This window comes from Lotus japonicus, chromosome 1 (genome assembly GCF_012489685.1).
Source record: "Lotus japonicus ecotype B-129 chromosome 1, LjGifu_v1.2".
Lineage (NCBI taxonomy): Eukaryota > Viridiplantae > Streptophyta > Magnoliopsida > Fabales > Fabaceae > Lotus > Lotus japonicus.
Window position 1 is genome coordinate 118,961,797 of NC_080041.1, and position 25,042 is coordinate 118,986,838.

The 25,042-nt window shown below is 37.6% G+C and overlaps 3 protein-coding genes across 3 annotated transcripts; all 3 read right to left on the reverse strand.

Annotated features, from left to right (window-relative positions):
• Positions 1-4,209: 4,209 nt before the first annotated feature.
• On the reverse strand, positions 4,210-5,948 carry LOC130722033 (uncharacterized). Its single transcript, XM_057572621.1, has 4 exons — positions 5,272-5,948; positions 4,681-5,131; positions 4,545-4,595; positions 4,210-4,428 (listed from the first exon to the last, which is right to left on the reverse strand). The coding sequence occupies exons 1-4, from the start codon at positions 5,946-5,948 to the stop codon at positions 4,210-4,212; spliced, it is 1,398 nt and encodes a 465-aa protein (XP_057428604.1).
• Positions 5,949-18,038: 12,090 nt separating this feature from the next.
• On the reverse strand, positions 18,039-18,536 carry LOC130732532 (uncharacterized). The gene has a single exon (XM_057584559.1). The coding sequence runs from the start codon at positions 18,527-18,529 to the stop codon at positions 18,122-18,124; it is 408 nt and encodes a 135-aa protein (XP_057440542.1). The 5' UTR covers positions 18,530-18,536; the 3' UTR covers positions 18,039-18,121.
• Positions 18,537-23,195: 4,659 nt separating this feature from the next.
• Positions 23,196-25,042, reverse strand: LOC130729801 (chalcone synthase 2). Its single transcript, XM_057581637.1, has 2 exons — positions 24,764-25,042; positions 23,196-24,344 (listed from the first exon to the last, which is right to left on the reverse strand). Exons 1-2 carry the CDS (start codon positions 24,939-24,941, stop codon positions 23,347-23,349), a joined length of 1,176 nt encoding a protein of 391 aa, XP_057437620.1. The 5' UTR covers positions 24,942-25,042; the 3' UTR covers positions 23,196-23,346.

The window sequence follows — 25,042 nt, forward strand, 5'->3', positions numbered from 1 at the left end:
TCAACCTTCTCCTTCTGAAGCCCCCCTCTGGAACTTGCTTCAGAACCCAACCTCTAGGTCAGAAGATCCAACCTCTCTCCTTACCATTCCATACGACCCATTATCCTCTGAACCAATCATCCATGACCAATCAGAGCCAAACCAAACAGAACCACAACCCAGAACGTCTGATCACTCTGCTCCCAGAGCATCAGAACGTCCTGCTGTCAGACCCACGGATACAGACTCCTCAACAGCCTTCACCCCTGTATCCTTCCCAATCAATACTATTGACTCTCCTCCCTCCAATACTTCTGAAAACATGAGAAAATTCATGGAGGTGAGAAAAGAAAAGGTATCTGCCTTAGAAGAATATTACCTTACCTGTCCAAGCCCTAGGAGATATCCTGGCCCTAGACCTGAACGTCTAGTGGATCCAGATGAACCTATCTTGGCCAATCCTATCCAAGAGGCAGACCCCTTAGTTCAACAAGAGCCCATTCAACCAGAACCTGAACCTGAACATTCAGTGTCTAACCAATCCTCGGTTAGATCACCTCACCCTCTGGTTGAAACTTCAGACCCTCACCTTGGAACCTCTGAACCCAATGCTCCCATGATCAACATTGGTTCTCCACAAGGTGCCTCTGAAGCTCATAGCAGCAATCACCCAACCTCTCCTGAATCCAACCTCTCCATAATTCCCTATACTCACCGTCAACCCACATCTCTCTCTGAGTGCATCGATATCTTCTATCATGAAGCCTCTTTGAGGCTCCGCAATGTGCATGGTCAGACTGATCTTAGTGAGAATGCTGACAATGTGGCTGATGAGTGGAACAATCTGAGCACTTGGCTAGTGGCTCAAGTTCCGATTATGATGCAGCTCCTGCATGCAGAGGGCAGTCAGAGCATTGAGGCTGCTAAGCAAAGGCTTGCTAGGAGGGTGGCTCTTCATGAACTAGAACAGAGAAATAAGCTTCTTGAAGCTATTGAAGAAGCCAAGAAAAGGAAAGAACAAGAAGAAGAAGCTGCACGTCAAGCAGCAGCTCAGGCTGAACAAGCCAGACTTGAGGCAGAGCGTCTTGAAGCTGAGGCTGAGGCAGAACGACTTGCACCAGTTATGTTCACTCCTGCTGCTTCTGCTTCCACTCCAGATCCTCAAGCTGCTCAGAATGTTCCTTCCAGTTCTACTCAGACTAGCTCCTCCAGACTCGACATCATGGAACAACGCCTTGACACTCATGAGTCCATGCTGATTGAGATGAAGCACATGATGATGGAACTTCTGAGACGCACTGAAAAACCTTAGTTTTAGGATCTCTTCTTTTTCTTCTTTTTCGATTACCTTTGGTTTCCTTTTGTTAAACTCTGTTTCTTTTTTATTTACTTATTTTAATTTGTTCGTTTGTGATTATATATTGCATAACTATATACTTCTGTCACATATGTTTGCAAAATTCTTGTTTTATTCATAATTGTTTTATGTTTACATCATATTTCTTTACATCATATACTCTAGAATGGAGGATCTCTCCTCATTCTTCTGCACTCCTGGCGCTGCTCTGACCTATCCTTCTCCAGACGATCCAGTCCATGCTGGATGTTGCTGAGTCTGATCTTTAGCTCATCCCTCTCCAGAATCTCTTCTGAAGTCTTGAGCTTCTCTTCCAAACTCTCTTTTTCTTCCAGCAGCTTAAGTTCAAGCCGGCTGAGTTCTTGCACCTCCTCAACGAAGGCAAGAAATTCCTTCAGATCTCTCTCTAACTCTGGACGCAGGTCCTCTTCCAGCAGTGTCCGTGTCCGCTCCGCGATGGTTGTTGCACCCTCTGGATGCCGGATGTTCAGGAACAAGTCCTCTTCAAAGGCCTTCTTCCTCAGCTCTTCCAGTGCTACGCTGTATGATGCCATTTTTTTTCTGAAAATTATTCGAGGTGTGAAGCTTACCTTTCTCTCCAACGCTTCTTATAGGCTTCACTTTCTCTCTGAAAGTTAATGCTCTTACGGTTTCTCGAGGTTAAGTTCTTGGTAACTGACCCTTCTATTTACTCACTTGACCGGTGGTAAACGTTCTTTCCCTGCATTAACTCTTCTATTTATTTTCGCCTAACTCTGATTCTTACATCGTTTTTCATTTTTCTTTAAACTTAGACCTTCTCTAAGGGGGAGTACCTTGTACTTCAAGCTAAGTTTTTCACATCCCTTGCTTTTTGCTTATGACAAAAAGGGGGAGTAAACCCAGTTTTTGATGTGTAAGATGTGTTAGTGTGATTTATTTTTCTTTTGGAGATTTTAAGAGTTCCACCTTCATGACCATAGATGTGTCACTGGGCAAATACAAGGAATACATTTCACTTCTTCTGAAGTGATTATAAGTTGACTCTGATACCCAAGACTCTGATACCTTGTCCATGACTCTGATCACTTATGCGCTCTGATTATTTGTTTTTTTTTCATCTATGTCATAAGTTTTTCACTCTGAACTCTTACATTTTTTAGCTTAGAATCTAGACTTTACTAACGTTTTCATCAAGTATTAGATTCAGGGGGAGCTAAGCTCAGAATCAAGCAGTGACTTGAACTCAGAATGAGCAAGATAAACTATTCACATCAGGAGAAGTCTTATTCTATATCTCTAAACTCTGAGTGAATTCAGTTTAATGTTTAAGAATTGTTCATCAAAAATCTTAGTTTTGTCATCATCAAAAAGGGGGAGATTGTAAGATCAAGTTTTGATCTAGTAGTACAACTCTATGTTTTGATGATTACAAGTTAACCTTTTGATATGAACAATTGTGGTACTCTAACGTGTTTTTCTGAGTGTGCTATTTACAGGCTCTGACCTCAACTCAATCTCACACAAATCAGAAGCACTGTGTATAAAGAGTAACCCAAGCAACGCTTTCGCATTCACCATGTTCTGTATGAACAGTGGAAAAGCTTCAGAAGTTCTGAAGCTATACAAACTCTGATGTGGACTCAGTCGCTAGAAGCTCTGAAGATCCAGAAGTTCTGATAACCAAGAAACACTGAAGGTTCAGATGTTCTGATGGTGTAGAAGACTCTGAAGATCCAGAAGCTGAATAGTGGAAACTCTGAAGTCCAGAAGCAAGAAACTCTGAAGGCCATGTTCTTCACTCTGAGTTCAGAATCAGAAGATACAATGGTCAGAGGATCTGTGCTTCCCTCTGACTCTGATCAACCGGCTTCACAAGTTCCAATATGAAGTATTCCCCTGATCAGAAGTCTCCTAGGTTAAAAGGTCAAGTCGCTATCCAAGTACAAAAGCAAGTGTACCTTCCTGACGACCTACCTAACGTTCTCAGCCACTGCAGAAGCTGGAATTTCCAGAACTGCCCTCCAACGGTAGCATTTCCCATGCAACGCTCAACCCTAATCCTTGGAGTATATATAGAGGCTGAAGATTGAAAGAAGCGGCCAGAAGAATAGAAGAAGCAACACACACGCGCAAGACATATTCAAAATATTCTAAGCTTTCTTTCATCTGAAATTCATTGAGTTTACAATCAGCTTTTTAGAAGCATTTTCTTTGTAAACAAGAACTTCATATACAGTTGTATAGTTTGCCTTTAGGAGATCAAGGTTGATCGGATCCTAGAGAAGACTAAGAGAGTGAATCTTAGTGTGAGCTAAGTCAGTGTAATTGTTAGTCACTTGTAGGTTTCAAGTGCAGTTGTAACTCTTACCTGATTAGTGGATTGCCTTCATTCTAAGAAGGAAGAAATCACCTTAACGGGTGGACTGGAGTAGCTTGAGTGATTTATCAAGTGAACCAGGATAAAATCCTTGTGTGCTTTTCTATCTCTTATCTTTAGCACTTAAGTTCTCGAAAGATTTGTCTAAATCTTCAAGGTGGAAGTTTTGTTCTGAAAACGTTATTCAAACCCCCCCTTTCTACCGTTTTTCATACCTTCACAAAGATGGTACCTGAAATATTTTAAACTAATCATGGTTCAAATATGAAAGAACTCAATAACTATGAGTTAATAATTCGGCAATAAAATTCATTGGTCCAACATTCAATCATAATAAGTTTAAGACTTCATAAACAACAAAAAATACTTCAAAATCAGCCAGGACTTCAATAACATAGCCATATTAGTTCCCAGCAAAAATTACATAAAAAAAACAGGTCCATTAATGGTTTAAGCAACATAATGCAATAGCAATTCCAAGCAAAATTCAGAGCCACATCCAATATTCACTCTTCTACTGAGTGCCATAAGGCGATTGCTGGTATGAAGCAAAAGGATGTAAAGATTGTAAAATCTGGCTCGCAGGGAATTGGGGAAACAAATTGAACCCACTGGGGAAACTCATTGGAGGGGCTTCAATATCAGATTGAGGTTGCTCAATAGTTGGTGACACCATAGCTTGGGAACTTCCAGTGTTGCGTTTAACATCCTTTTGGGTTCTTCTATCTCCCACCTAAAGTTCACAGTCAAATATAAACCATAAACAACAATTTTACAACAGAACATGCCACTCAAATTTATACAACATAGTAAATATGACATATAACATGTCTTTCTTTTGGCTTTGACTGTACTCATTGAACTGGGTCCTCCATTATCTCCTCCTAATGATAACACAGGCTGTATACAATTTAAAATATTAATGTCATACACATGGTAATTGGCGGCAAAATAATCCAATACAAAAATTATACAAACAACTTACAGTATCAGCAGTGTTATCACCATCAATTTCCACAGATGAATCTTCATCTTCTTCAGCATCTGCAACACTTTCTCCAACTTCATTACCCTCAAATAATGTAGGACATGTCCTGATTGTGTGGCCACCCTTTATGCAATTAGAGCATAGCCTTTTCGTCTTCTTATACTTCTTCTTCCGTGGAGCGCCCTTTGTTTTGACAACAGCTGGGTCACCAATGACAAATAAATTGATTGCAGCAGAATTGGGATGACAACGTTTCTGAAATTTCATGACAAGCTTGTATATGTCCTCGATAATATTTGAGAAATCAGAAGAGTCATCAGCACTATATTCACTCAGAAAGTTGCATGCAACAGAAATTGCACCTCTATGCAGCGTTTTCATTCTATCAGTATCAACCTCCATAGCAGGGATAGATTGTAATGAATCAGCCTTTGCAGTCTTCAGCCACCTTTTAGAAACAAGATTAGCAGGGAATTCATTCATGTTCTCAGTTCTCATAGCACATATAATGTGAGAACAAGGTATGCCAACATATTTAGAAAACCCACAATTACAATCAAACATGTTCTGATTCTTGTCATAAATGACCAAGAACTGAGCTGAGTGTTTGGATGACGACAAATGCTAAACTTTATCATCACTGTGGTACCAATCTCTGATCGTTCAACAAGATTAAGGTTAAGTGCTCGTTGAATCATATGTCTCATTTCCCTAAACATATTCAATGTCAACAACTTTGATGCTCCTTGTTCAATGTGACTCAAAGCAGTAATCAAGACAGGCTCACCATATCTTGACTTGAAATCAGAGGCTAACTCATTATGCCTATACTCCTCCACAGCTCTCTCAAAGTTATAAATGAAATCAAGGATGCTATTTTTGCACAGCACATAGCTCTTAATAAATGAGTTAATGCCTTCACATAGGGAGGTAGTCCTAATACCGGCAAAAAAATTCTCTCGCATAAACGCAGTTGCCCACATCTGCCTAGTTTCATACATCTGTTTAATCCATTTTTCCTCACCAATACCATACTTTTCAATCACTTGCAGCCATTTAGTTTCAAAACGTTCTGGAGTGAAATTCCCATAAATCAAAGTCTTAAATTCATTCAAGAAATATGGAATCTTAATTTTCTCAAGACAGTTTTGCTGAATATGCCATCCACAAAGCCTATGAGTAGCATTAGGAAACACAACCTTTACTGCTGCACGCATAGATTTGTCTCCATCAATTACAACAGCTTTGGGTTGCTTTCCAAACATAGCTTCATCCAAGGCTTTCAGGACCCATTTGTAAGTCTCAATGGTCTCATCACAAACCAAGGCACATGCAAAAATTGTAGTCTCCGTGTGATGATTGTAGCCAGAAAAGTTTTTTTTTTGAAAAATAAAGGATAGTATATTGATATCCACAAAAAACACCCATAAGGACAAACCCTTATGGAGCAAGGAGAAGCCCAAAAAAAAGCGAGGCACCCCGACAAGCGCACAAGAACCCCAAAAAGCCGAAAAAAACCCCATCCAAGTCAAAAGCAAGGACTCCCTAAGACTAACCAACAACCCCCGAGAGACACAAGCAAAAATCAAGATTTGCAGTGATCTTCATAAACCTTCTCCAACCCTCGAATAGCATCAAAATCGCTTCCCTCAAATTCTAACCCCAAGACTTTTCCAACTAGCCACGTCTTTTTCGACCGCGTGAAATAACGCCCACCACTTTCATGAACCGCACCCGACAACAACAAGGGAGAAGGGGGATCCTTTTTAGGACGCCCGCGCCGACGGGTACGAAGAACAGGACCCAAAACAGCAGGCTCCTCCACAGACGCAGAACCAACAACCTCTGCCCCCCCAGCAACCAAACCTGGGGGAAGAGGAGGCACCGACAAAGACAGCGGCTGAAGCGAAAAAACGTGATCTGCACTTACATCAGTAGCCGGAGAAACAAGTCCGACCACGGAAGAGGGAAAAGGGCTCGCCTCATCCACTACGACAGCACCACTACCTAGTTCCTGAACGGGCACAACCTCATCACCTTCCAATCTGCTCTCCTCAAACCTACATTCGGGAAACAGAGCATCCAACGACATCCTGTTTGCCTTCTTCTCTCCGCATTGAACCCCCACAGACCGCCGATCAACGACGAGCTCCGGGAAAAGACAATCCACCGGCAGCCTAACAACCTCCTCACACCCCCTCCAAGATGCCAGAAACATACATTCTTCAGCCACCACTAGTTCACGCCTCCGCCGCACTCCGTGATTTCCCGCAACAACATCACGCCACGATCCAGACAACATACATGTCCCAAACCCCTTATCTCTCACCTTCTGCGGACCAAGACGACCTCCACCTTGACTGGAAGCCAGGTCCTTCGACTCCTTGATCTGAAAGGATAAACCCATCGACAGAGGGAATTTTGCCATCGTCACGGACAAGTGAGAGCCACCTACCTTAGAACCATTAAGCTGGGCCACCGCCATCTCAGCATGAACCCTTGCTAGGAAAGAAACGAAACCGAACTGAAACCTTCTTCCGATCTTCCGCTGTCGTTGCACAAAAACCTTCCCAATCCTCCCAATCTGAGCAAAAAGGGCTCTGATTTGGGGGTAACCCACAGCCTCTGAAATTCCGTCCACGAATAGAGTATAGCCACCCACAGAAAACGACCCGCTTCTCCTCGCTTGATCTCCATCTTTTCCTTCTGCTTCATCGTCCTCCGCGAGCGCAGCCATTGAAAGGGCCCCGCCGCTTCTCGACGCCCCTTCCTTGTAGCCAGAAAAGATAACAACCGGTTTGTTGTACTTGTTCTTCTTGTAGGTGCTGTAAAAAACAATGACATCTCCAAACGCTTGGTAATCAAGGCGACTTGTTCCATCGCACCAAAACAAGTTTTCAAGATTTTCTTCACCTGATCTTGTGAATTTGAAAAAAAACATGGGATCCTTCTCCCCTTTTCCCTGCAAATAACTCAATGCACTGACTGCATCTCCAGCACCTAAACTTATCCTTTTCTTCTTATCAACATGATTATATAAGTCCTTTTTCAGAAAACCCACCGATTCATGCCCACCTTTCTGACCCATCAAAAGCCCCGTTATGTTGCAACTTCTCACACCATACAGCTTTAGACTGTCTACTTGAGCCTTGTCACCATCAGTCAACCCCCTGAATGAGGGGATGAAATGAACGTGGGCTGCAGGTGTCAACCCATGATTGTGTTCTGGTTCAAAGAGTACAGCCTTCCACTTGCTTGACTTTGCATGAAAACGGACACGGAACTTTGCTGGGCAAGACACTCTGGTAACAGGCTTTGCTTCTTTGATTCGGCTAATTATTCACATGCTTCTCATGTCTCACACCTTCCCTATTACACACCAGTTGACGACTAATAATATTACCGTTTGCATCACGACAGACATCATCTTTCCTTGCACCAAAACCTTTGAAATGGGCATAGTGTTGGTAAAATTCAACAGCATCCTTCTCAGAACAAAACACAAGTTCCCTTATCTCATCAGCTGTAAAGCCAGGGATTAATTTGCAACGATCTGGACTAGACTTCTCATTATTCCCATCATCAGCCACAACCTCAGAATCATCATCCTCACTCATACCTCCATCAAAACCTCCATCATTAGACAAGTCAATAGAGAAATATTCGTTCGCATCTGCCATGGCAGCAAACCTATGCAACAACGAAACCAATAAATAAGTACAACACAAAGATTTAAGAAAAGAAAACCTGATTTTCCAGAACAACCAAATCAATTTTGTTATGAATCAAAACCACAAACACATCTTTGAGAAACTCAACACAGGAATATGAACCCTAAACCCTAAACGAAACACATTTCATTCCGATTTTATAACGAAAAAAACCTAAACCCAGAATCAGAAACACACAATATAATGACCCCTTAATTTGAAATCAAACACCAGCAGCGAATAATAGGTTAGGACAATGCGATTCACAAAACCCTAAATTCCAAAGAACGACAGCACTGAAGCACGAAACTGAAAATATACACTTATACTAACGATAACAACAAACGCACCTTGCAATTTGATCATTGACGGACAATCGAGATGAAAGAGGGAAAAACTTGAGCGACAATGGTCCCTCCTCTGCGAAATACGAACGATGAGAACACTGTGAACTGTGTAATTTAAGCTTCCTCCTTGCTCCGTGACATAGAATCAGAGTGTGGAAGGTGAAGAAGCTGCTACTATTTAGGGTTCAAGGAGGAAGATGAAGAGAAGGTAATGGTTTGAACTCAGAATATGAATAAGCACTTTGATGGTAAAAAATCTCACTCATGGTTAAAAGATAAGATGCAACTTTCAAACAATTGCTGAAAGACCCCTCTCAAATTAAAATATAATTCTTTTTTTTTTCGTAAAAAACAATTGAAATTTGAAGGGAAAAAGAAAATCTGAAACCACTAATACACGTGGCAGTACCTTATTTGTTAAAAGGGTTGGAGGCACCACACCCTTAAAAATAGGGAGGCACCACAGAATCTACCAAAGAAAAATTGTGGTTCACAAATTATAATTGCTTATTTGCAAATTGGTTTTAACACATTAGTACCATATTGTAATTAATATATACTCAATGTTACACTTTATAATGGTAATAACATGACTAATAGTTACGCCTCTTTTTAACATGGTCACCAATTAAATCATTGCCCATATAAGGTCATAAGCTATTCCAAAAGCTTAACCAAACCCTTTTTTTTTTGTCTTGACCACTTGATTAAGGGACGCCAAGTCGTCAAACCCACCCAAACACTTTTCTTAAGTTCTTATGTTATGATTAATTAAGATAAATTCAGTTAAATTCTTCCCGTTGCATCCTTAATCGAAAATTAATTTTGTACCAAAAGACATTCAACTCCTTGTACAACTTGCTTGATAGTCTCTTAATTAACAAACATGATGGTTTCATTAGGAAACTCTGTATGTGATTAAGTCAATTTTATAGAATGCCGGTTACATAGAAAGTCATGATGAGTTGGTTGGAATTAACATGCTTTCATCTCCTAGTGATATATGATTATGATTGTAATCCAATTTTAAAATTCAAGTCTAGCTATATCATAATTTGTAATACATAAACAAAAGATGTATTGGGAATGTGTTTGAGTGCATGGCAAAAGGGTTGATGATTCTATTCAACACTTTGTCAAACAACTGCTCAAAGATAAGGTTTGAGATTTGATTTATAAATCAATAAACATGAACCCAATAATGCAACTTATGCTAGTGATAGCTGGGTTTGGACTCAGCATATATGATATACACCCATCATCTATATAGCTAATTTCATCAATAACACAAGTATTTGCCATCATAAACATATGGAATGGGAAATTAAGGTGTCCCATTTGAATTCTAATTAATTATTTTGGCTAGCTATTCCATTTGACGACGGCATGATGGCAAAACTAAACATTATAATTGAACACGAGAAGTATCATTCCAGCACTCATCATGCAATTTAGAGTTTGTCATTTATATAAGCAATTCTCAATAAAAATATAACACTGCTTGCAACCTCAAAATTTGGGGTTTAAGGGCATAATTAATCAGGTAGTTTGTCATTATTTTCCCAACACTTTGATGCAGTATTTGTTAAAACAGGTATTTGGTGTACACAAAGTGACACACCAAACAAGTGCAGAAAATTAAGAGAAAGCTGAGAACAAGAAACACACATAATAAATCCATATGCTGAAAATGTATCACAGAGTACTGCACTGCAGAGAAACTATAGAAACGAGACTAGCCACAGTATATAGAATAGCTAACATCAAACACATTTAAAGGAAAAGGGAAAAGATTTAAAAGCCCCAAATGATCATTCTTAATGAAAATGAATGCAAACTTCAAACTTAGGCCTTGGGCGGTCCATCATCAAAAAAGGGGAAGAAATTATCCACGAACTTCTTCAACTCCTCACTGTTTTCATACTTCCTATGCTTCTTTGCCTCCTATAATATAACAAGCAAAGTGAGAGATTTCAATTATGATAATGAAATAAAGTAAAAACAAATCATAATGACTAATGGACCATTAATTACCTTGGGCCTGAAGACTCCCAGCATCCTTTCCTGCAGGACCTCGTCCATTGTTAAGATCGAATTAACTATTTGAATATAGTTCACCGAATGTGAATGTAAATGAGACTTGAACTCAAGCCTGGCCACAGTAAGCTGATGGAACTCACTCCCTGCAAAATAGTTACTGTATCCCCTCTTCAAAATACAAGCATACAGTTGTAGTTCCAATATCTCCTCACCTTCCAAGTAATTTCGAATTCTGTCCAAAATTGGAATATCTAAGGAGGCATATGCCATCAGTTTTATGATGGTTTGCTTGTCCTTCAAGGTAACGAAGCTTGGGTCCGAATTTGCCTTTATATGAAAAGCAAGAAGTTGATTGTCACAAAGCATTTGCATTTCCATGAGTTTTTGTTCAGCAATTTCTGGATGTTCCAAAAAATCCCTAATTTGTACAACACGAGGGATATGGGACTTGCTGCTGATCATGATATTTTGAACCTTTTCCCAATCTTCATTGTAAAGATGGACTGACGTGGTTTTTATCAAAAAAGCCAACAACTGTTTTCTACAGAGGTTTTGAAGTTCAAGAGAGACTCTGATTATGTCCACAAATGGCAAGTCTCTCATGGGTAGCATGGGACACTTGATCATCTGGACCATTTTATCAACAACAGCTTTTGTATAGAAAACCCCACTTTTCAGAGCAAAAGCACGAACTTGAGAGCTGAGGATTTGCTCTTTCTCCTCTACTTCAGTCAACTCCTCATCCGTGTCCATCAACCCCTCCTCCCATTTCTTTATGAAGTCAACCATAGATTCATGCCTTAACTTCTTAAGCCTCTCCTCTTCCCTAAGCCTCTCCTCTTCCCTAAGCCTCTCCTCTTCCCTAAGCCTCTCCACTTTATCCACAGCAGCAAAACATTTCAATGCTCTGCTTAAAGTCCAATCATCATTCCCACTAGAAAATAGTCTGCTCAATCCTCTGCTGCTAAATCCTGTGCGAAGACTCTTCATCATCTTTATCCCTGATAGAATTTTACATGAGAATCAATTCCTATTATTCCTATTCTCTTTACAATAGAAGTTGCTACTGGAATTGGCAACTTGCCACTAGAATTGTTAACTTGCCACTCTGAATCTCACCAAATAAATTGCCAGAAATTGTGACAAACAACAAGGCTCACATTAAAACTCACTAGATTAAATGCATGGAGAGAACAAGAACAAGCAATTGCCAGAAATTGTGACAAACAACAAGGCTCACATTAAAACTCACTAGATTGCATGCATGAAGAGAACAAGAACAAGCAATTGCCAGAAATTGTCACAAACAACAAGGCTCACATTACATTATTTGTACTGAGAAAAGAAAACTCAAGATTAAATGCATCAAGATTTCAAGAACAAGCAAGAGTAGCAAACCACATACCAGTAATCGGTGACCTCAACATTGTTGCAGAAAGAAACTTGGGGAAACAGAGAATCAACGTTGTAGTGAGAACAGGGAGAAAAACGAGGAAGAAGAGGAGAAGAACCAATCGGAGAACAGAGAAAGAGAGGGAAAATGTAAGTATGTAACCGTCACCGAGAAAATTGGAATTTTCTCGAGAAAACAGAGGGAGAGAATGCGGAAGCTCTCATGTTAGAAACTAATAAATGACTGAAAATTGAGAAACTACATTATATACATGACTAACCACTAGGCATATAAATCTCTGATGCTCAATTTGGATCCAAATATTAAAAAAATACTAAAAACATTAAAAGAACCAAAAATAATACTTTGATTTTTGATACTACTATTTAACATTAAATTAAGCTATGTTTGGAAGAACTTATTTGAGCTTATCTAATAACATAAGCTCTTATGCAAATGTTTGGAAGAGATTATGCAAATAGTTTATGGAACTTATTTTCATAAGTTATCCTGACTTATGACTTATGAAAAAGAGTTTATACTTATATATAGCTTATTTTCGATTTATTTCAATAAATATTTTAAAATAGTAAATGAATAAACACTTATGTCATAAGCACTTAATTAAATTGTGTTTCCAAATGAGACCTTGATTGATATTGCACACTTTTTAATTGTTCTCTTTATCACTAAATCAGTGTAGATAATCATCTTAATATATATATATATATATATATAAAAGTTACGTATGATGTGAGAAAAATGTTTTTAATCGTAATAAATCATGCTCATTAAATTTAATTATGAATGAACATGATTAAATTATATAATAGTAACATGACACCTTTAAAATATCATGTAAATTTTTTTAAAAGTCACATGATTTAATCTTTCAAATTTTTTTTATTACTATTCATAATTAAATCTAATAGTCCTGATTTATTGCAACAATTTTCATTTTTGCATAGTTACATAGATTTGAGATAATGATCACTTTTCCGAAGCACCAAAAAAAGATAATGATCATGATTTCCTTAACAAACATAATTAATATTGGGTGAATTAACAATTCAGTCCTTAACCATCAAATATTTTTACCAAATCCATCTTATTTCAGCTGGTAACTCCCATGGTTTTACTGAAGAAAATTGGGTGCTGATAATTTCAATCAGCAAGAAAATTGGGTGTTTTAATTTCAATCAGTCCTCTCCATCATGATTACTAAAACTATAATTATTATACTTACAATAATCAACTCTCCTGCGAGACCGTGGTGCATTTGAATTTGTTGATGAACATCTATTTCTAACTCTATTTGTGGTTTTTTCTGGCATTGAAATGTAGTAACCAACTCTCTTGCCAGACCGTGGTGCATTTGAATTTGTTGATGAACCTCTATTTCAAACTCTATTTGTGGTTTTTCCTAGTATTGAAATGTAGTCACTACAAAAGAAAAGGCATTTTGCGGCGCTTCTGGAAGACCGCCGCAAAATGAATAATGAGGCGTTTACATGAGCGCCGCAGTTACGAGCGTCGGGGGCCGTTCTGCGGCGCTTATTTCCAAGCGTTGGAATAACCGCCGCAGAATATAGCGGCGGCTAAAAGCGCCGCAGAGTCTGTAATTCATTCCGCAAAGTTCTACAGTGATTTTTAAAATATTTTCTCTTTAATTACATTGAATTGTAGAAAATAGTTTTTAATTTTTTTTTAAAAGTCAAATTATATATTCAATCAATAAATAAAATGAAGCTTATAATCTGTAGAAGCAATAGGTTTTGAAATACTTATCACTGTGATCAGTATTAAATCTATGAGTAAAATACACTTACCCCCTCAAGGTTTGCTAGAAAAACACTCCACCCCATTCTTATTCAAAATATACACTCCACCCCACTCATTTTATCATGTTAACTCCATCCAAATGATGCTAACGGAATATTCCATTTAAATCAAAATTATTTAATGTAAACTTATTTTTCCTTTTTTTTCTGGTTATTTTTTTTTCAGAAAAAAACGTCACTTTCTAATATTTGACCAAACAAATATTTTCAATGCTTACATACTGTTGGAGCTGGTATATAAAGTAACCATTTTATAAAATAATTCAAGAATAAATATGTATGAAATAGTTTTAAATTAAAACTTATGTTAAAAGTACGTTAAACTTCCACTCCATAAAAGAATATAAAGTTATATTATTATTTTAATTAATTAATTAATTTGGATAATATGATCGCGTTGGTTATAACATGTTAAATGTTAAAGTATATATTACTTTTAGTAATTGAAAATGAGGGATGTTATTGATATATGATAAGAGAATTTTATTAAATAATATCCATACATTACTTAATGAATTCATAAGCAACATTTTTTTATAAATCTAGGAAAAAGAAACTTAATTAGTCTTTATTTCGTGAAATTTAAATTAGTATGAAATTAATTTCGAAATATTTTTATATAATTCACTATTTATAAAAATCCTTTATAAACTGGGTATTACTAGTAATTGTGATGTTATATTCTTTTTTGTTGAAACTAACGTTTTTTTTTTAATGGAACTAACGTTAAACGATTTTTATTTGAAAGTGTGGTTTTTTTTTTTGAAAAAAATAAAATAAAAAATAACCAAAAAAAAAAGAAATGGAAAAATAAGTTTACATTAAATAATTTTGATTTGAATGGAATATTTCGTTAGCATCTTTTGGATGAAGTTAACATGATAAAATGAGTGGGGTGGAGTGTATATTTTGAATAAGAATGGGGTGGAGTGTTTTTCTAGTAAACCTTGAGGGGGGTAAGTGTATTTTACTCTAAATCTATTCTAAACTTTCAGTTATGTCATCTGCAACAGCATGACCAAGCAGAAAAAGTTCATCAGTATGGAAAAGCTTTCAAAAACTTCATATATATATAAACTTAAAAGAATGCAAGTTCACAAGATACTCAAACAATAAAAATTTGCACAGCTAAGCTACACGCAAATTCTATGAATGCAGGTACACACTACCAGTTCAGATTTTCATTTACATTATGAAAACCTAAGCTGGTAAAGGTATAAAGCTTTCCCTTACACACATGGCCGGAAAGAATGAAACAGATTACATAGTTCATAAATCCAAGGAATACACAATTAGCCAATATCATGTTCATAGACCCTTCATGCATAGAATGTTCATTAAAATAAAGTAACATGCATATAGTGTTAGGGAACATTGCTAACATTGCTTGCTAGTGAAGAAAAATGAAATGAAACGATTAAACATAATGGCAATGAATCACTCTTGAAAATATTGTGTACAAGTGAAAATAAACAAGAGGAAGCTTTGAAGTAGGTGCACGACTTTACTGCAAACAGCAAAAGTAGGACGAGAAACTAAAAAGTCTTAAAAAGACCTACCCAAATATGAGGTCAATCCATTCATGTAAATGAGCAGATACATACTCACTCTCCAGAACCATCCTATTCGTGTGCACAAAATCAACTGGATTCTCAGCCCAAGCTAGAAGTCTTACAGTATCTGGTATCAAAGAAGTAAATCACAAACAGAGCTATAATATGCATGTGAATATACCATGATATCTTCTGAAAGGAACTAATGAAGAAAATCTTAATGACTATACCAAGTTTTCCTCCCAACTGCGTTGTACCAAAATCAATTGAATTTTCATTAGTGAGGACTTCGGGGAGGTAAAATAGCTCACGAACCTAATAAGTGGAGATTAAAAAACAGGGGGAAAGTCATTAAGATAAAATTTCAATTATAGTAGGATATGCAATTAATATATATAAGTACTAGAAACATTGAAGCACATGAAGACAACTAAAACTTATCAAAAATATAGTGCAGAATCTACTCAGAGTACGCAAGTATACCAATACCAATCAATCATTTTGCTTTAAAAGTGAATAAATATATACCAATTCCTTTACATCACTCATATCCTCAAGAACTCCATTCCAAGTACCAGAAATATCAGAAAACATCCGATCTGCATGATCAAAATTTCTGCCTTGTAATTTGATTGCAAGGGTGGTGAAAGGTTCAACTCTAACAAGGTAATATAAGACCTGTAAAAGAAGATAATAACTATTAACTAGTGCAAAATCAGCAACTAAATTGCAACCATATCAGATGACAGCTAACCTATAAATTTTATTTATGTCATTATAGCTATAAATTAAAACTTGAATGATAAATCTAAATCCCTAGGAGGTAACCAGATTTTTTGTTGGCTAACTGCAGTTGAAAACTCTGAACTCTGAACTTGTGAATCTAATTCTCATTCATTTCAAACATAATGAAACAATGAACCAGTACAATATTTAAAGAAGGATATGAAGCTTGATGAACAAGCTATCAGTTCTAACAAACTCTAACAACTAAGTCTAAACAGTTCTAACAAATTCTGTTATGCCAGCTAAGCTTGACAGCTAAGCAAGCATAACTAACACACTAACTCAGCTACTAACAGTAGCTTTACTTAACACGAGTAGTATACTCTAATACTAACTGGTCGTATAACAGTCTAGGTGATTGGTAACCTTTGTATAAATAAGAAGAAACAACAAATATATTAGACACATACATATACATCGATTTATGCTCAAGTTTAATTTGAAACTTGAAGTGCTAGATGAAATATATTCTACTTGCCTTCAACAAATTAAATAAGGTACTGCACTGTAGGATAACACATAGAGGAAAAAAGGAAATCAAACAAACCTCTCAATTTTGAAGACATCTCAGAAAGGGTACCCACGAATGGTGAAGGGAAGTGGATTCATATCAGATTTTATGTGGGGAGTTAATGGACAGAAATGGTTGGCATCACAACAGTTATATACAAATCAGTGGTTAGGCCTTAAGAAATAGCACAATGTGGGCTAATAGATAGGTAGGGATATAAAATTATGCAGGTTTTTTTTGGTATTGTAGGAATGAGCTGGAAACGAATTACATAATTGTACAATTGAGTTATAGGTGTCATTATGAATAGATAGCACAATGCTATGCTATAAATGCAGAAATTGAGCAGCAGGTTTTGTGGATCAAGTACATGTGGAGGCAATATCTACATATATTTGTACTTGACTCAATTACAACTTACCTATTGTTGGTGCAGTACCTATGTAGCTAATTACGGATTTTTGAACCCCTTTAGGAGGAGTCATAGCTGAACAAGAGCTACATGACAGTGAACCCCTATGTAGACACTAATGCTTTGTTTGGTAGAGGGAGGTTTGGGTAGAGAGAGATGGGGAGGAGAGTTAGGGGGAAAAAGCACAATTCATGCACCATTCTCCATTTTATTATCAAAGGCTTTATATTAGCCTTAGGCTATGTTTAGACATGATGAACTTATGTCCATTGAAGTCTTTTATGGTTTGGACAACAATATATGCTGACAACAGATAGTGTGATTACAGTGGGTGAACACTAGTTGCAAGTAATGTACCTATATTTTTTTTTTGTTACATCGGACAACGTAATGTACCTATACTATAAGAATATAATAATATAAGAATGGCATAAATGGTTTGAACAGTAATTTTCATTTACTATGGTCTTACTATTATAAATGAGCGTGAGTAAACAATAGCTTAATCAATGACATAACTTATAAAAGGTAGAGAGACTAATGATTTCAACTGGAAGCTGAACAGAAACTTTTGAACATGAAAGTTATTTAATTAATACATATGGTTGCATTACAGTATTTTCAGGATACATCCAATGCAAACTACATATACCTAAGTACACAACATCAAATTGGAGTGTGTAACTATGCTGGTAGCACAGTGACAAGTTCCAATTCACCCATAAAAAAGACCTAATAGTAGCAAAATATAAAGCCCTTGGTGGCAGTTGTCTTAGAAGACAATCTTCATCTTTTATAGCAAGAGAGGACAACTAACGTCCTTCATCTTCCATGTAGATAATAAGCTAAGATATGAACCAAGCACCAACATCATCCTCATCATCTGATATAACAATTATGTGAGAATCATCAACCATCTTGTTCAGAACTTCTTCAACTTCAACGAGGGAAACTTCAATCTTCAGATTCTTCTTAATAGAATTCATAGTCAAGGAGGCCTCTATGCTTTCTTCTCCGAACAACGACATAGATTTCAGACCAGAGTTGCAATTAGCTCCCTCATGAGGGACTGCACCAGCATCAACAGGTGCCTCAATCTTAACTGCAAACAGACCTTTGTTGTTCTTGGTAGTCAATTCAACTCCAAACATAGGTGGTTTAGGTTCATGAACCACACCAGAAGTTATGCCAGTCTCTACTGCAGAATTCACAGTGCCTCTAGCATCGGTTTGAGACTGAATGGCATCTAGCATATTACCTTCCCCATTAGCATCGGTTTGAGACTGAATGGCATCTGGCATATTACCTTTGAATAACATTTCTTTGCCAGCTAGGCGTTCTTCAATGTCATATGGGTAATAACCATCAGGAATGACTTTCTTCTCAATCTATTACATAAGGAGGCCATAGTTAGTAATGAACCGTAACTTTAACTGAATTTTTATGTGTTGGATGAAATGTTTATGTGGTTGTGTTAATCAGTAACTGAATATGAGTCTGAATGTATGTTGACATGTTTGAGTTCATTATATGAAAATTATGGTGAAATTAATCTTATATGTATTGTGAAGCTATTAAATAGAATGAGTGATCATTTGATTTTGGTAATTGAAGAAAGATGTTAACCTTCTTTCCTAAACACGGCATATTTCTTATGCTTTGTGCTTGCTGAACAGTTTTTAAAAGTGTTTAAAGGGAAATATTCCATTGTTTCTTTAAGACTTAGCTAATGCATGCTCCTTCCATGTGCTGTTACTCCCGGTTAACTACAAGTTGCTTTAGAAATTACCTGCTGCAGGTTTTGATTTTGTATTGGTTAGTAAGTTATGAGATTGAATTGTATGTGTGCGCATTGTGATTAAAGAAGTGGAAATACTGTTTGCTTTATTATTACATGCTGAGAAGCTCAAATGTCTTTAATTTCTGGTGCAGAATGAGTTTGAATGGGTAACTTTGATAATGAATTGTGTTTGCTACATTGATTAAGGTGATTGTGAGGGACCTGTTTGACTGAATATTATCTTGTAATGCAAAAGTGGCTTTATTTCCATTTGGTGCAAAAACTTATTTGATTTTCAAGCTGCACAAGGAAAACTTAGAGAGCTTCAGATCATGCTAATTTGAGATCCATTCACTATACCTCCTGCCCTAGTTTCTCTTGCAGGAATTACTAAACCATTACAGTTTACACGGAAAAATAACTGTTATGTTTAATTTTGATTTCATTTGAATTTGAATCTGTTTTCTTTTTAATATGGTTGAGAAAGAGTTGGCAATATTCAGAAGGGCAATATGGTTCTTGCTTATCTATATTACACTGATCTATACCTAGTAATTCTGGCTTGCACTATCAATTATCCTGTCAATGTCATTCAGCTTTGAAGTAAATGGACTTTGTATCAAAACAAAATTATGCTTGGTTATTTTTGTTTAAAATGTCAATTCACAAAAAGCCTTATTGTTATTATTTCTTATCCTTCAATGTAGTACTGTTTCTCATCTCCAAAGTATCCTTCTTTTCTTTCTGAACTGGCTTACTTGATAACCTCAATTTTCTTTTCTAAGGAAACTCTGTAAGCTTAAGTTAGTTTTGCTCTTTCTCCAACTTTTCTACTTTGGTTTTATTATAATGATACAAAGTTTATCTTGATGGCTTATAATTTCAAAGAAACACTAAGTGAAAGATAAAATATTCTCTTTGATTTCTACAAATGAAAAATTCGAGTATTCATGAAGGTAGCTGGATGGTTTTCCTTGTGGAAAGTTCTTACATAACATCTCTGAGCTGGTTAATTCTGTATTTTTCTGTTTATGATAAAGGTTGAGATTTAACCCCATACTGCTTTTGCTCTTTGTTATTACCTTGTAACCTGTTGATGGGAGGAAAAAGCTCCAAGCTACAGAGGATTACGAAACCAATGCACATAACATCTTTTGTTGCTCTCTACGTGATGAGGATTGTGAAAGCCGGTTGGTGAACGAATACTTCTGGCACACCGACTGTTTTAGGAAGCTCAATGTCAAGGTTAGACGTGAATTAGACCGCCCTGCCAAAGTATCAAAGGCGCAAAAATATGACATATGTGTCGGTGACTTTTGAAAGTGGTGCCCTCAAGCTCACTCATGCTAGTTGTTCATTCATAATCTTGGCCTTTTGGGACTGTTTGTGTTATTAGTTGCTAAACTCCTATAATTTGTGGTTGAGTTTAAAGTGATTGTTGTTGAATATTTTGCTTGGATTGGTAATGTTTCAAAGAGTAACATTAACAGTGTTTAAATATGATTCCACTACTATGCGATGTGATGATTTATTTGAAATTGAATCTTTTTCATTAATGACTTTAACTATAAGTGATTCTGACATTTCGTATTCGGGCTTAGTGTTCTTTGAAAGTGAAACATTTGTTATTTTCCAAGGCCAGTCTACAAACTTTAAGAAAGCTCATATGTTCGTATTGAAAACAATGGAGTATATATAGTAAACGTGATTGAACTGCAAAATCTTTGCTTTTGCACATTAAATCAATATCATATTTTGCCTTCGGGCTTAGTGTTCTTTGAAAGCGAAGCATTTGTTATTTTCCAAGGCCAGTTGACAAACATTAAGAAAGCCCATATGTTCATCTTGAAAACAATGGAGTATATCTAGTAAACGTGATTGACTGCAAAATCTTTGCTTCTACACATTAAATCAATATCATATTTTGCCTTAACCTTGTAATGAAAAGTACAAGAATAAGAATTGACATGGCAAGTCCTTCACGGAGAAGTGAAACTCCTGAAATCCGGAGTTGAGATAGATAGTGCATTAAATTTCAGCATTGCACCAAAAGATGTTTGACAATGTGCTTTTACAAGCAATTAACCTTTGAAACGTCATGGCTGGTGTGTACCGATCTATAACCCTCTTTTAAAGAGTTTCATGGTTGCACTATTTGGTCGCCGTAAACCATAGTTCGATTCGCCTATCAGCCCTTTCATGGCAGATTTAATTTGCTTCATGTTGTCCGTAAATCAGGTTTTTTTACTCCATTTCTTTTAGTGTTAATTCTTTATTAATTGAAGGATTTTTATTCTAATACTGTTTTTGAAAGGTCTGTACTTAAAACATGTTCTTTTTCTCGAGTTACATTTATATGACGAGTTTGTGGCACACATGATGCTTGTATATATATGCTTGTAAGGTGCATTACTAAATTTCTATATCCATTTTAAAGTGATTAGTATAACTATTAATTTAGTCCACCCATTGTGTGTTATTTATATGTGAAGATATGAATTAGTGGTAAGATGAGGTTTTAAATAAAGAAGATGATTATTTTGTTCTTCAAACTGTATCATGAATGAGAACAACTAGTTTTGATATTGTCAATGTGTTATGTTATATTTTATCTTATGCTAACAAGGTGATGAGTTGACAGGTGATGAATTGACTAAAAACAGTCAAAACACACAACATTATGTATAGAAAAAGAAAAGAACAACGGGCGTGAACTCTTTTCTCTACCACAGGCGGGAGAGTTTAAACGAGGCATAATTTTTAAAACATTGCTTGAACAAGCATGTTCGTCATTTTTCCAACTTAGGTCTATCAATTGGGCGATGTCAGACAATTGAGATAAGAGTAAGACTCTTAAAATTAGAGCATCTGACCACGAATTCATAAGCACGACCTTGGTTGGTTTAAGCTTACCCAACTCAAGCACAAAGTTTTCACAAGAGCACCTAATTGTATCGGATAGTGAAACTTGAAACTCTGATCAAATTATGACTAAGATCAAAATGTGAATTTTGACCAAGTCAAAAATGCAAATGCAAATGCCTTATGATTCAAAGAATAGTTGATAGAAAAATGATAAGATTGTTGGGCGATATTAAGCAATATCGTCTTTTGGGCAATATTAAACAATGTCGTTTTTATGATAAAGTTAATCTCACAAAGGATACACTACACTGAACACGGATGAATGTACAAGCGACGTGAAGTAAGTGTGTTCCATGTTATTGATTTACATTTAACTTTTTAACTTTTATTTTGTTCAAGTTTCAAAGTATTGTGCATTATTACTTGTGGTATTATGAGAGCAGGTTATGATCATGGTTTAGGGGAATATTAAATTAATCATGATAATGACAAAGTGAGGTTGTGATTGATGCGAAGAGATGATTTGGGTCAGCTTGCACACGCTACACAAAGATCAAGAAGTAACAGCAAAAGTTGAAAGGACAAAGGAAAGACTACTTAGCTTTTATGCCTTTTAAATTTTAATTTTGGAGCCTATGTGTATTTTCTTTGCACATTTTGAGCGTGTCAATTACTTGTTAGTCTTTGTGTAGTATTGGGTTAGTTGATTACTTATGGGCTCGAAAAGAGACACACTTCATCTTAATGCTTTTAAGACTTGGTGTCTTGTGGGCTTGTGTACTGATACGAGCGTATCAGCTTTGTACTGATACGGGTGTATCAGCTTTATGATGTATTACGCTTCTCATTATTTGTACAGTTATTGGGTCGGGCGACCCATGATTCCAAGCGGGTCAGAACCAAGCTATAAATATCAGACACCACCTAAACACTGGGATCTAACTTTTCACGCATTTTCTCACTTTGTCGGTTTTCTATCGCTTTCAAACTGTTTAGCCCTTGCTTGATAGTTCCATACCAAACAACTACCGTTGGAGATGCTCTAAGCAACTATACGTCAAAGATGCCGTGATTTAGAGATTAATTAAAAGCATAAACTCAAGAAGCACCCACTCCATTCCAAAAAAAAAAAGAGTTATCCAACATAATCGCAACGCAAGAAGCATTTCCAACAATCTACATCATAAAATTGTTTCCTCCTCCTATTTTTCGAGGTTTCCTTAAGCAATGAAAATATGATATATCACTATTCTACATTTATTGGCAAATATTCCTTCACAAACACCACATCATCATAATATATCATTAAATTAAAAATTATAATAATTAATATCACAAGAACACAACTTTTATTTGAGTGTGCGTGTGCCCACCACCGTTACTTCCCACGTGCAACATACAAAAGCATTTTTTTTTTCACTCGGTTCAAGCCTCCAAGGGAACACTGTGCAACACGACGGTCTCGACGGTGAGACCCGGCCCGAACCCGAAAAGAACACCCCACTCCAACCCATCTCCGGTGGTTTCCTTCCCTTCCTCCTTCGACCTCCGCCGCACCTCATCCAAAATAAACAGCACGCACGCGCTTGACATGTTCCCATACTCACCCAGCACGTGCCGGGTCGACCGGAGTTTCTCCTCTTTGAGCCGGAGTTTCGCCTCAACCTGGTCCAAAATCGCCGGTCCACCCGGATGCGCGATCCAGAACAGCGAGTTCCAGTCAGAAATCCCAATCGGCGCAAACGCCTCCGATAAGCTCTTCTCAATGTGCTTCGAGATGATCCCGGGAACGTCCTTGAGAAGGTGGAACGTCAGCCCCACCTCACGGAGGTGGCCGTCGATCGCGCCGTCGGAGTCAGGGAGAATCGTTTGCCCGGCGGAGACCAGCTGGAAAATCGGACGCTCCACGGCGAGGTCAGGATCTGCACCGACAATAATCGCGGCGGCGCCGTCGCCGAAGAGTGCCTGCCCGACGAGGGAGTCGAGGTGGGTGTCAGATGGGCCGCGGAAGGTGACGGCGGTGATTTCGGAACACACGACGAGGACTCTTGCGCCTTTGTTGTTCTCGGCGAGATCCTTGGCCAGGCGAAGCACCGTGCCGCCGGCGAAGCAGCCTTGCTGGTACATCATGAGGCGTTTCACGGAGGGTTTCAGGCCGAGAAGCTTGGTGAGCTGGTAGTCTGCGCCGGGCATGTCGACGCCGGAGGTGGTGCAGAAAACGAGGTGAGTGATCTTTGACTTTGGTTGACCCCACTCCTTGATCGCCTTCGCCGCCGCCTCTTTTCCTAGCTTCGGCACCTCCACCACCACCAGGTCCTGACGAGCATCCAGCGACGGCGCCATGTACGCGCACATGGCCGGATTCTCCTTCAGAATCTCCTCCGTCAGGTGCATGTACCGCTTCCTGATCATGGACTTTTCACCTGCGAGGTATGTTAGTTAGTCATTTACCCAAAATATGTGTGGCGATGAAAGCCGAACTCACTGACTCTATTAAAGTCGAATTCACCCAAATTAAAAAAAAACTATGAATTGTAATGCAATAAACTTTAGATCTTCGTGGGTGAGGACAAAAGTCGAATTTACCCAAACTTTTAAAAAAGTATGAATTATAATGCAACAAATTTTATAATCTGAAGATGTGATGATAGCCAAACCCAAACTTTATATTTTTTATTTCTAAAAAGACTCGTCTATTACCATGAATTGTAATGCAACAAACTTTAGAAGGTGAGAATGTGGTGATCAAAGTTGAACTCATCCGATACCATGAATTGTCATGCAACAAACTTTAGAATCTGAGGCAAAATTTTAAAATACTGGAATTATTATTATGACATACACATGCGCTTGAATTTTTCTTTGAGGTCAGTCATGTGTTCACTGTTGGTGATGCGGAAGTAGTAGTCAGGGTAATCAGCTTGCATGACGCAGTGGGAAGGGGTGGCGGTGCCGAAGGCGAGGATGGTGGCAGGTCCACTGGAACGCTGAGCGTTGCGGATCTCCTCGACGGTGACCATTTTATGAGGAGGGTGGTGAGTGGTGGTGGTGGTGGTTTACTTGATAAGTGAGGAGGAGGAGGAGGAAGATTTGGTAAGTGGAAAGAGTGTTTTATGAGTTG

Excerpts from the sequence above, each read along its gene's own strand:
- LOC130722033 (XM_057572621.1), bottom strand. The coding sequence starts at position 5,948 with ATGTTTGGAAAGCAACCCAAAGCTGTTGTAATTGATGGAGACAAATCT. Across the intron at positions 5,132-5,271 it reads AACACTCAGCTCAGTTCTTG|GTGGCTGAAGACTGCAAAGG; the intron begins GTCATTTATGAC and ends TGTTTCTAAAAG. Across the intron at positions 4,596-4,680 it reads GTGATAACACTGCTGATACT|CCTGTGTTATCATTAGGAGG; the intron begins GTAAGTTGTTTG and ends AATTGTATACAG.
- LOC130732532 (XM_057584559.1), bottom strand. The coding sequence starts at position 18,529 with ATGCTAGATGCCATTCAGTCTCAAACCGATGCTAGAGGCACTGTGAAT.
- LOC130729801 (XM_057581637.1), bottom strand. The coding sequence starts at position 24,941 with ATGGTCACCGTCGAGGAGATCCGCAACGCTCAGCGTTCCAGTGGACCT. Across the intron at positions 24,345-24,763 it reads AGAAAAATTCAAGCGCATGT|GTGAAAAGTCCATGATCAGG; the intron begins GTATGTCATAAT and ends CATACCTCGCAG.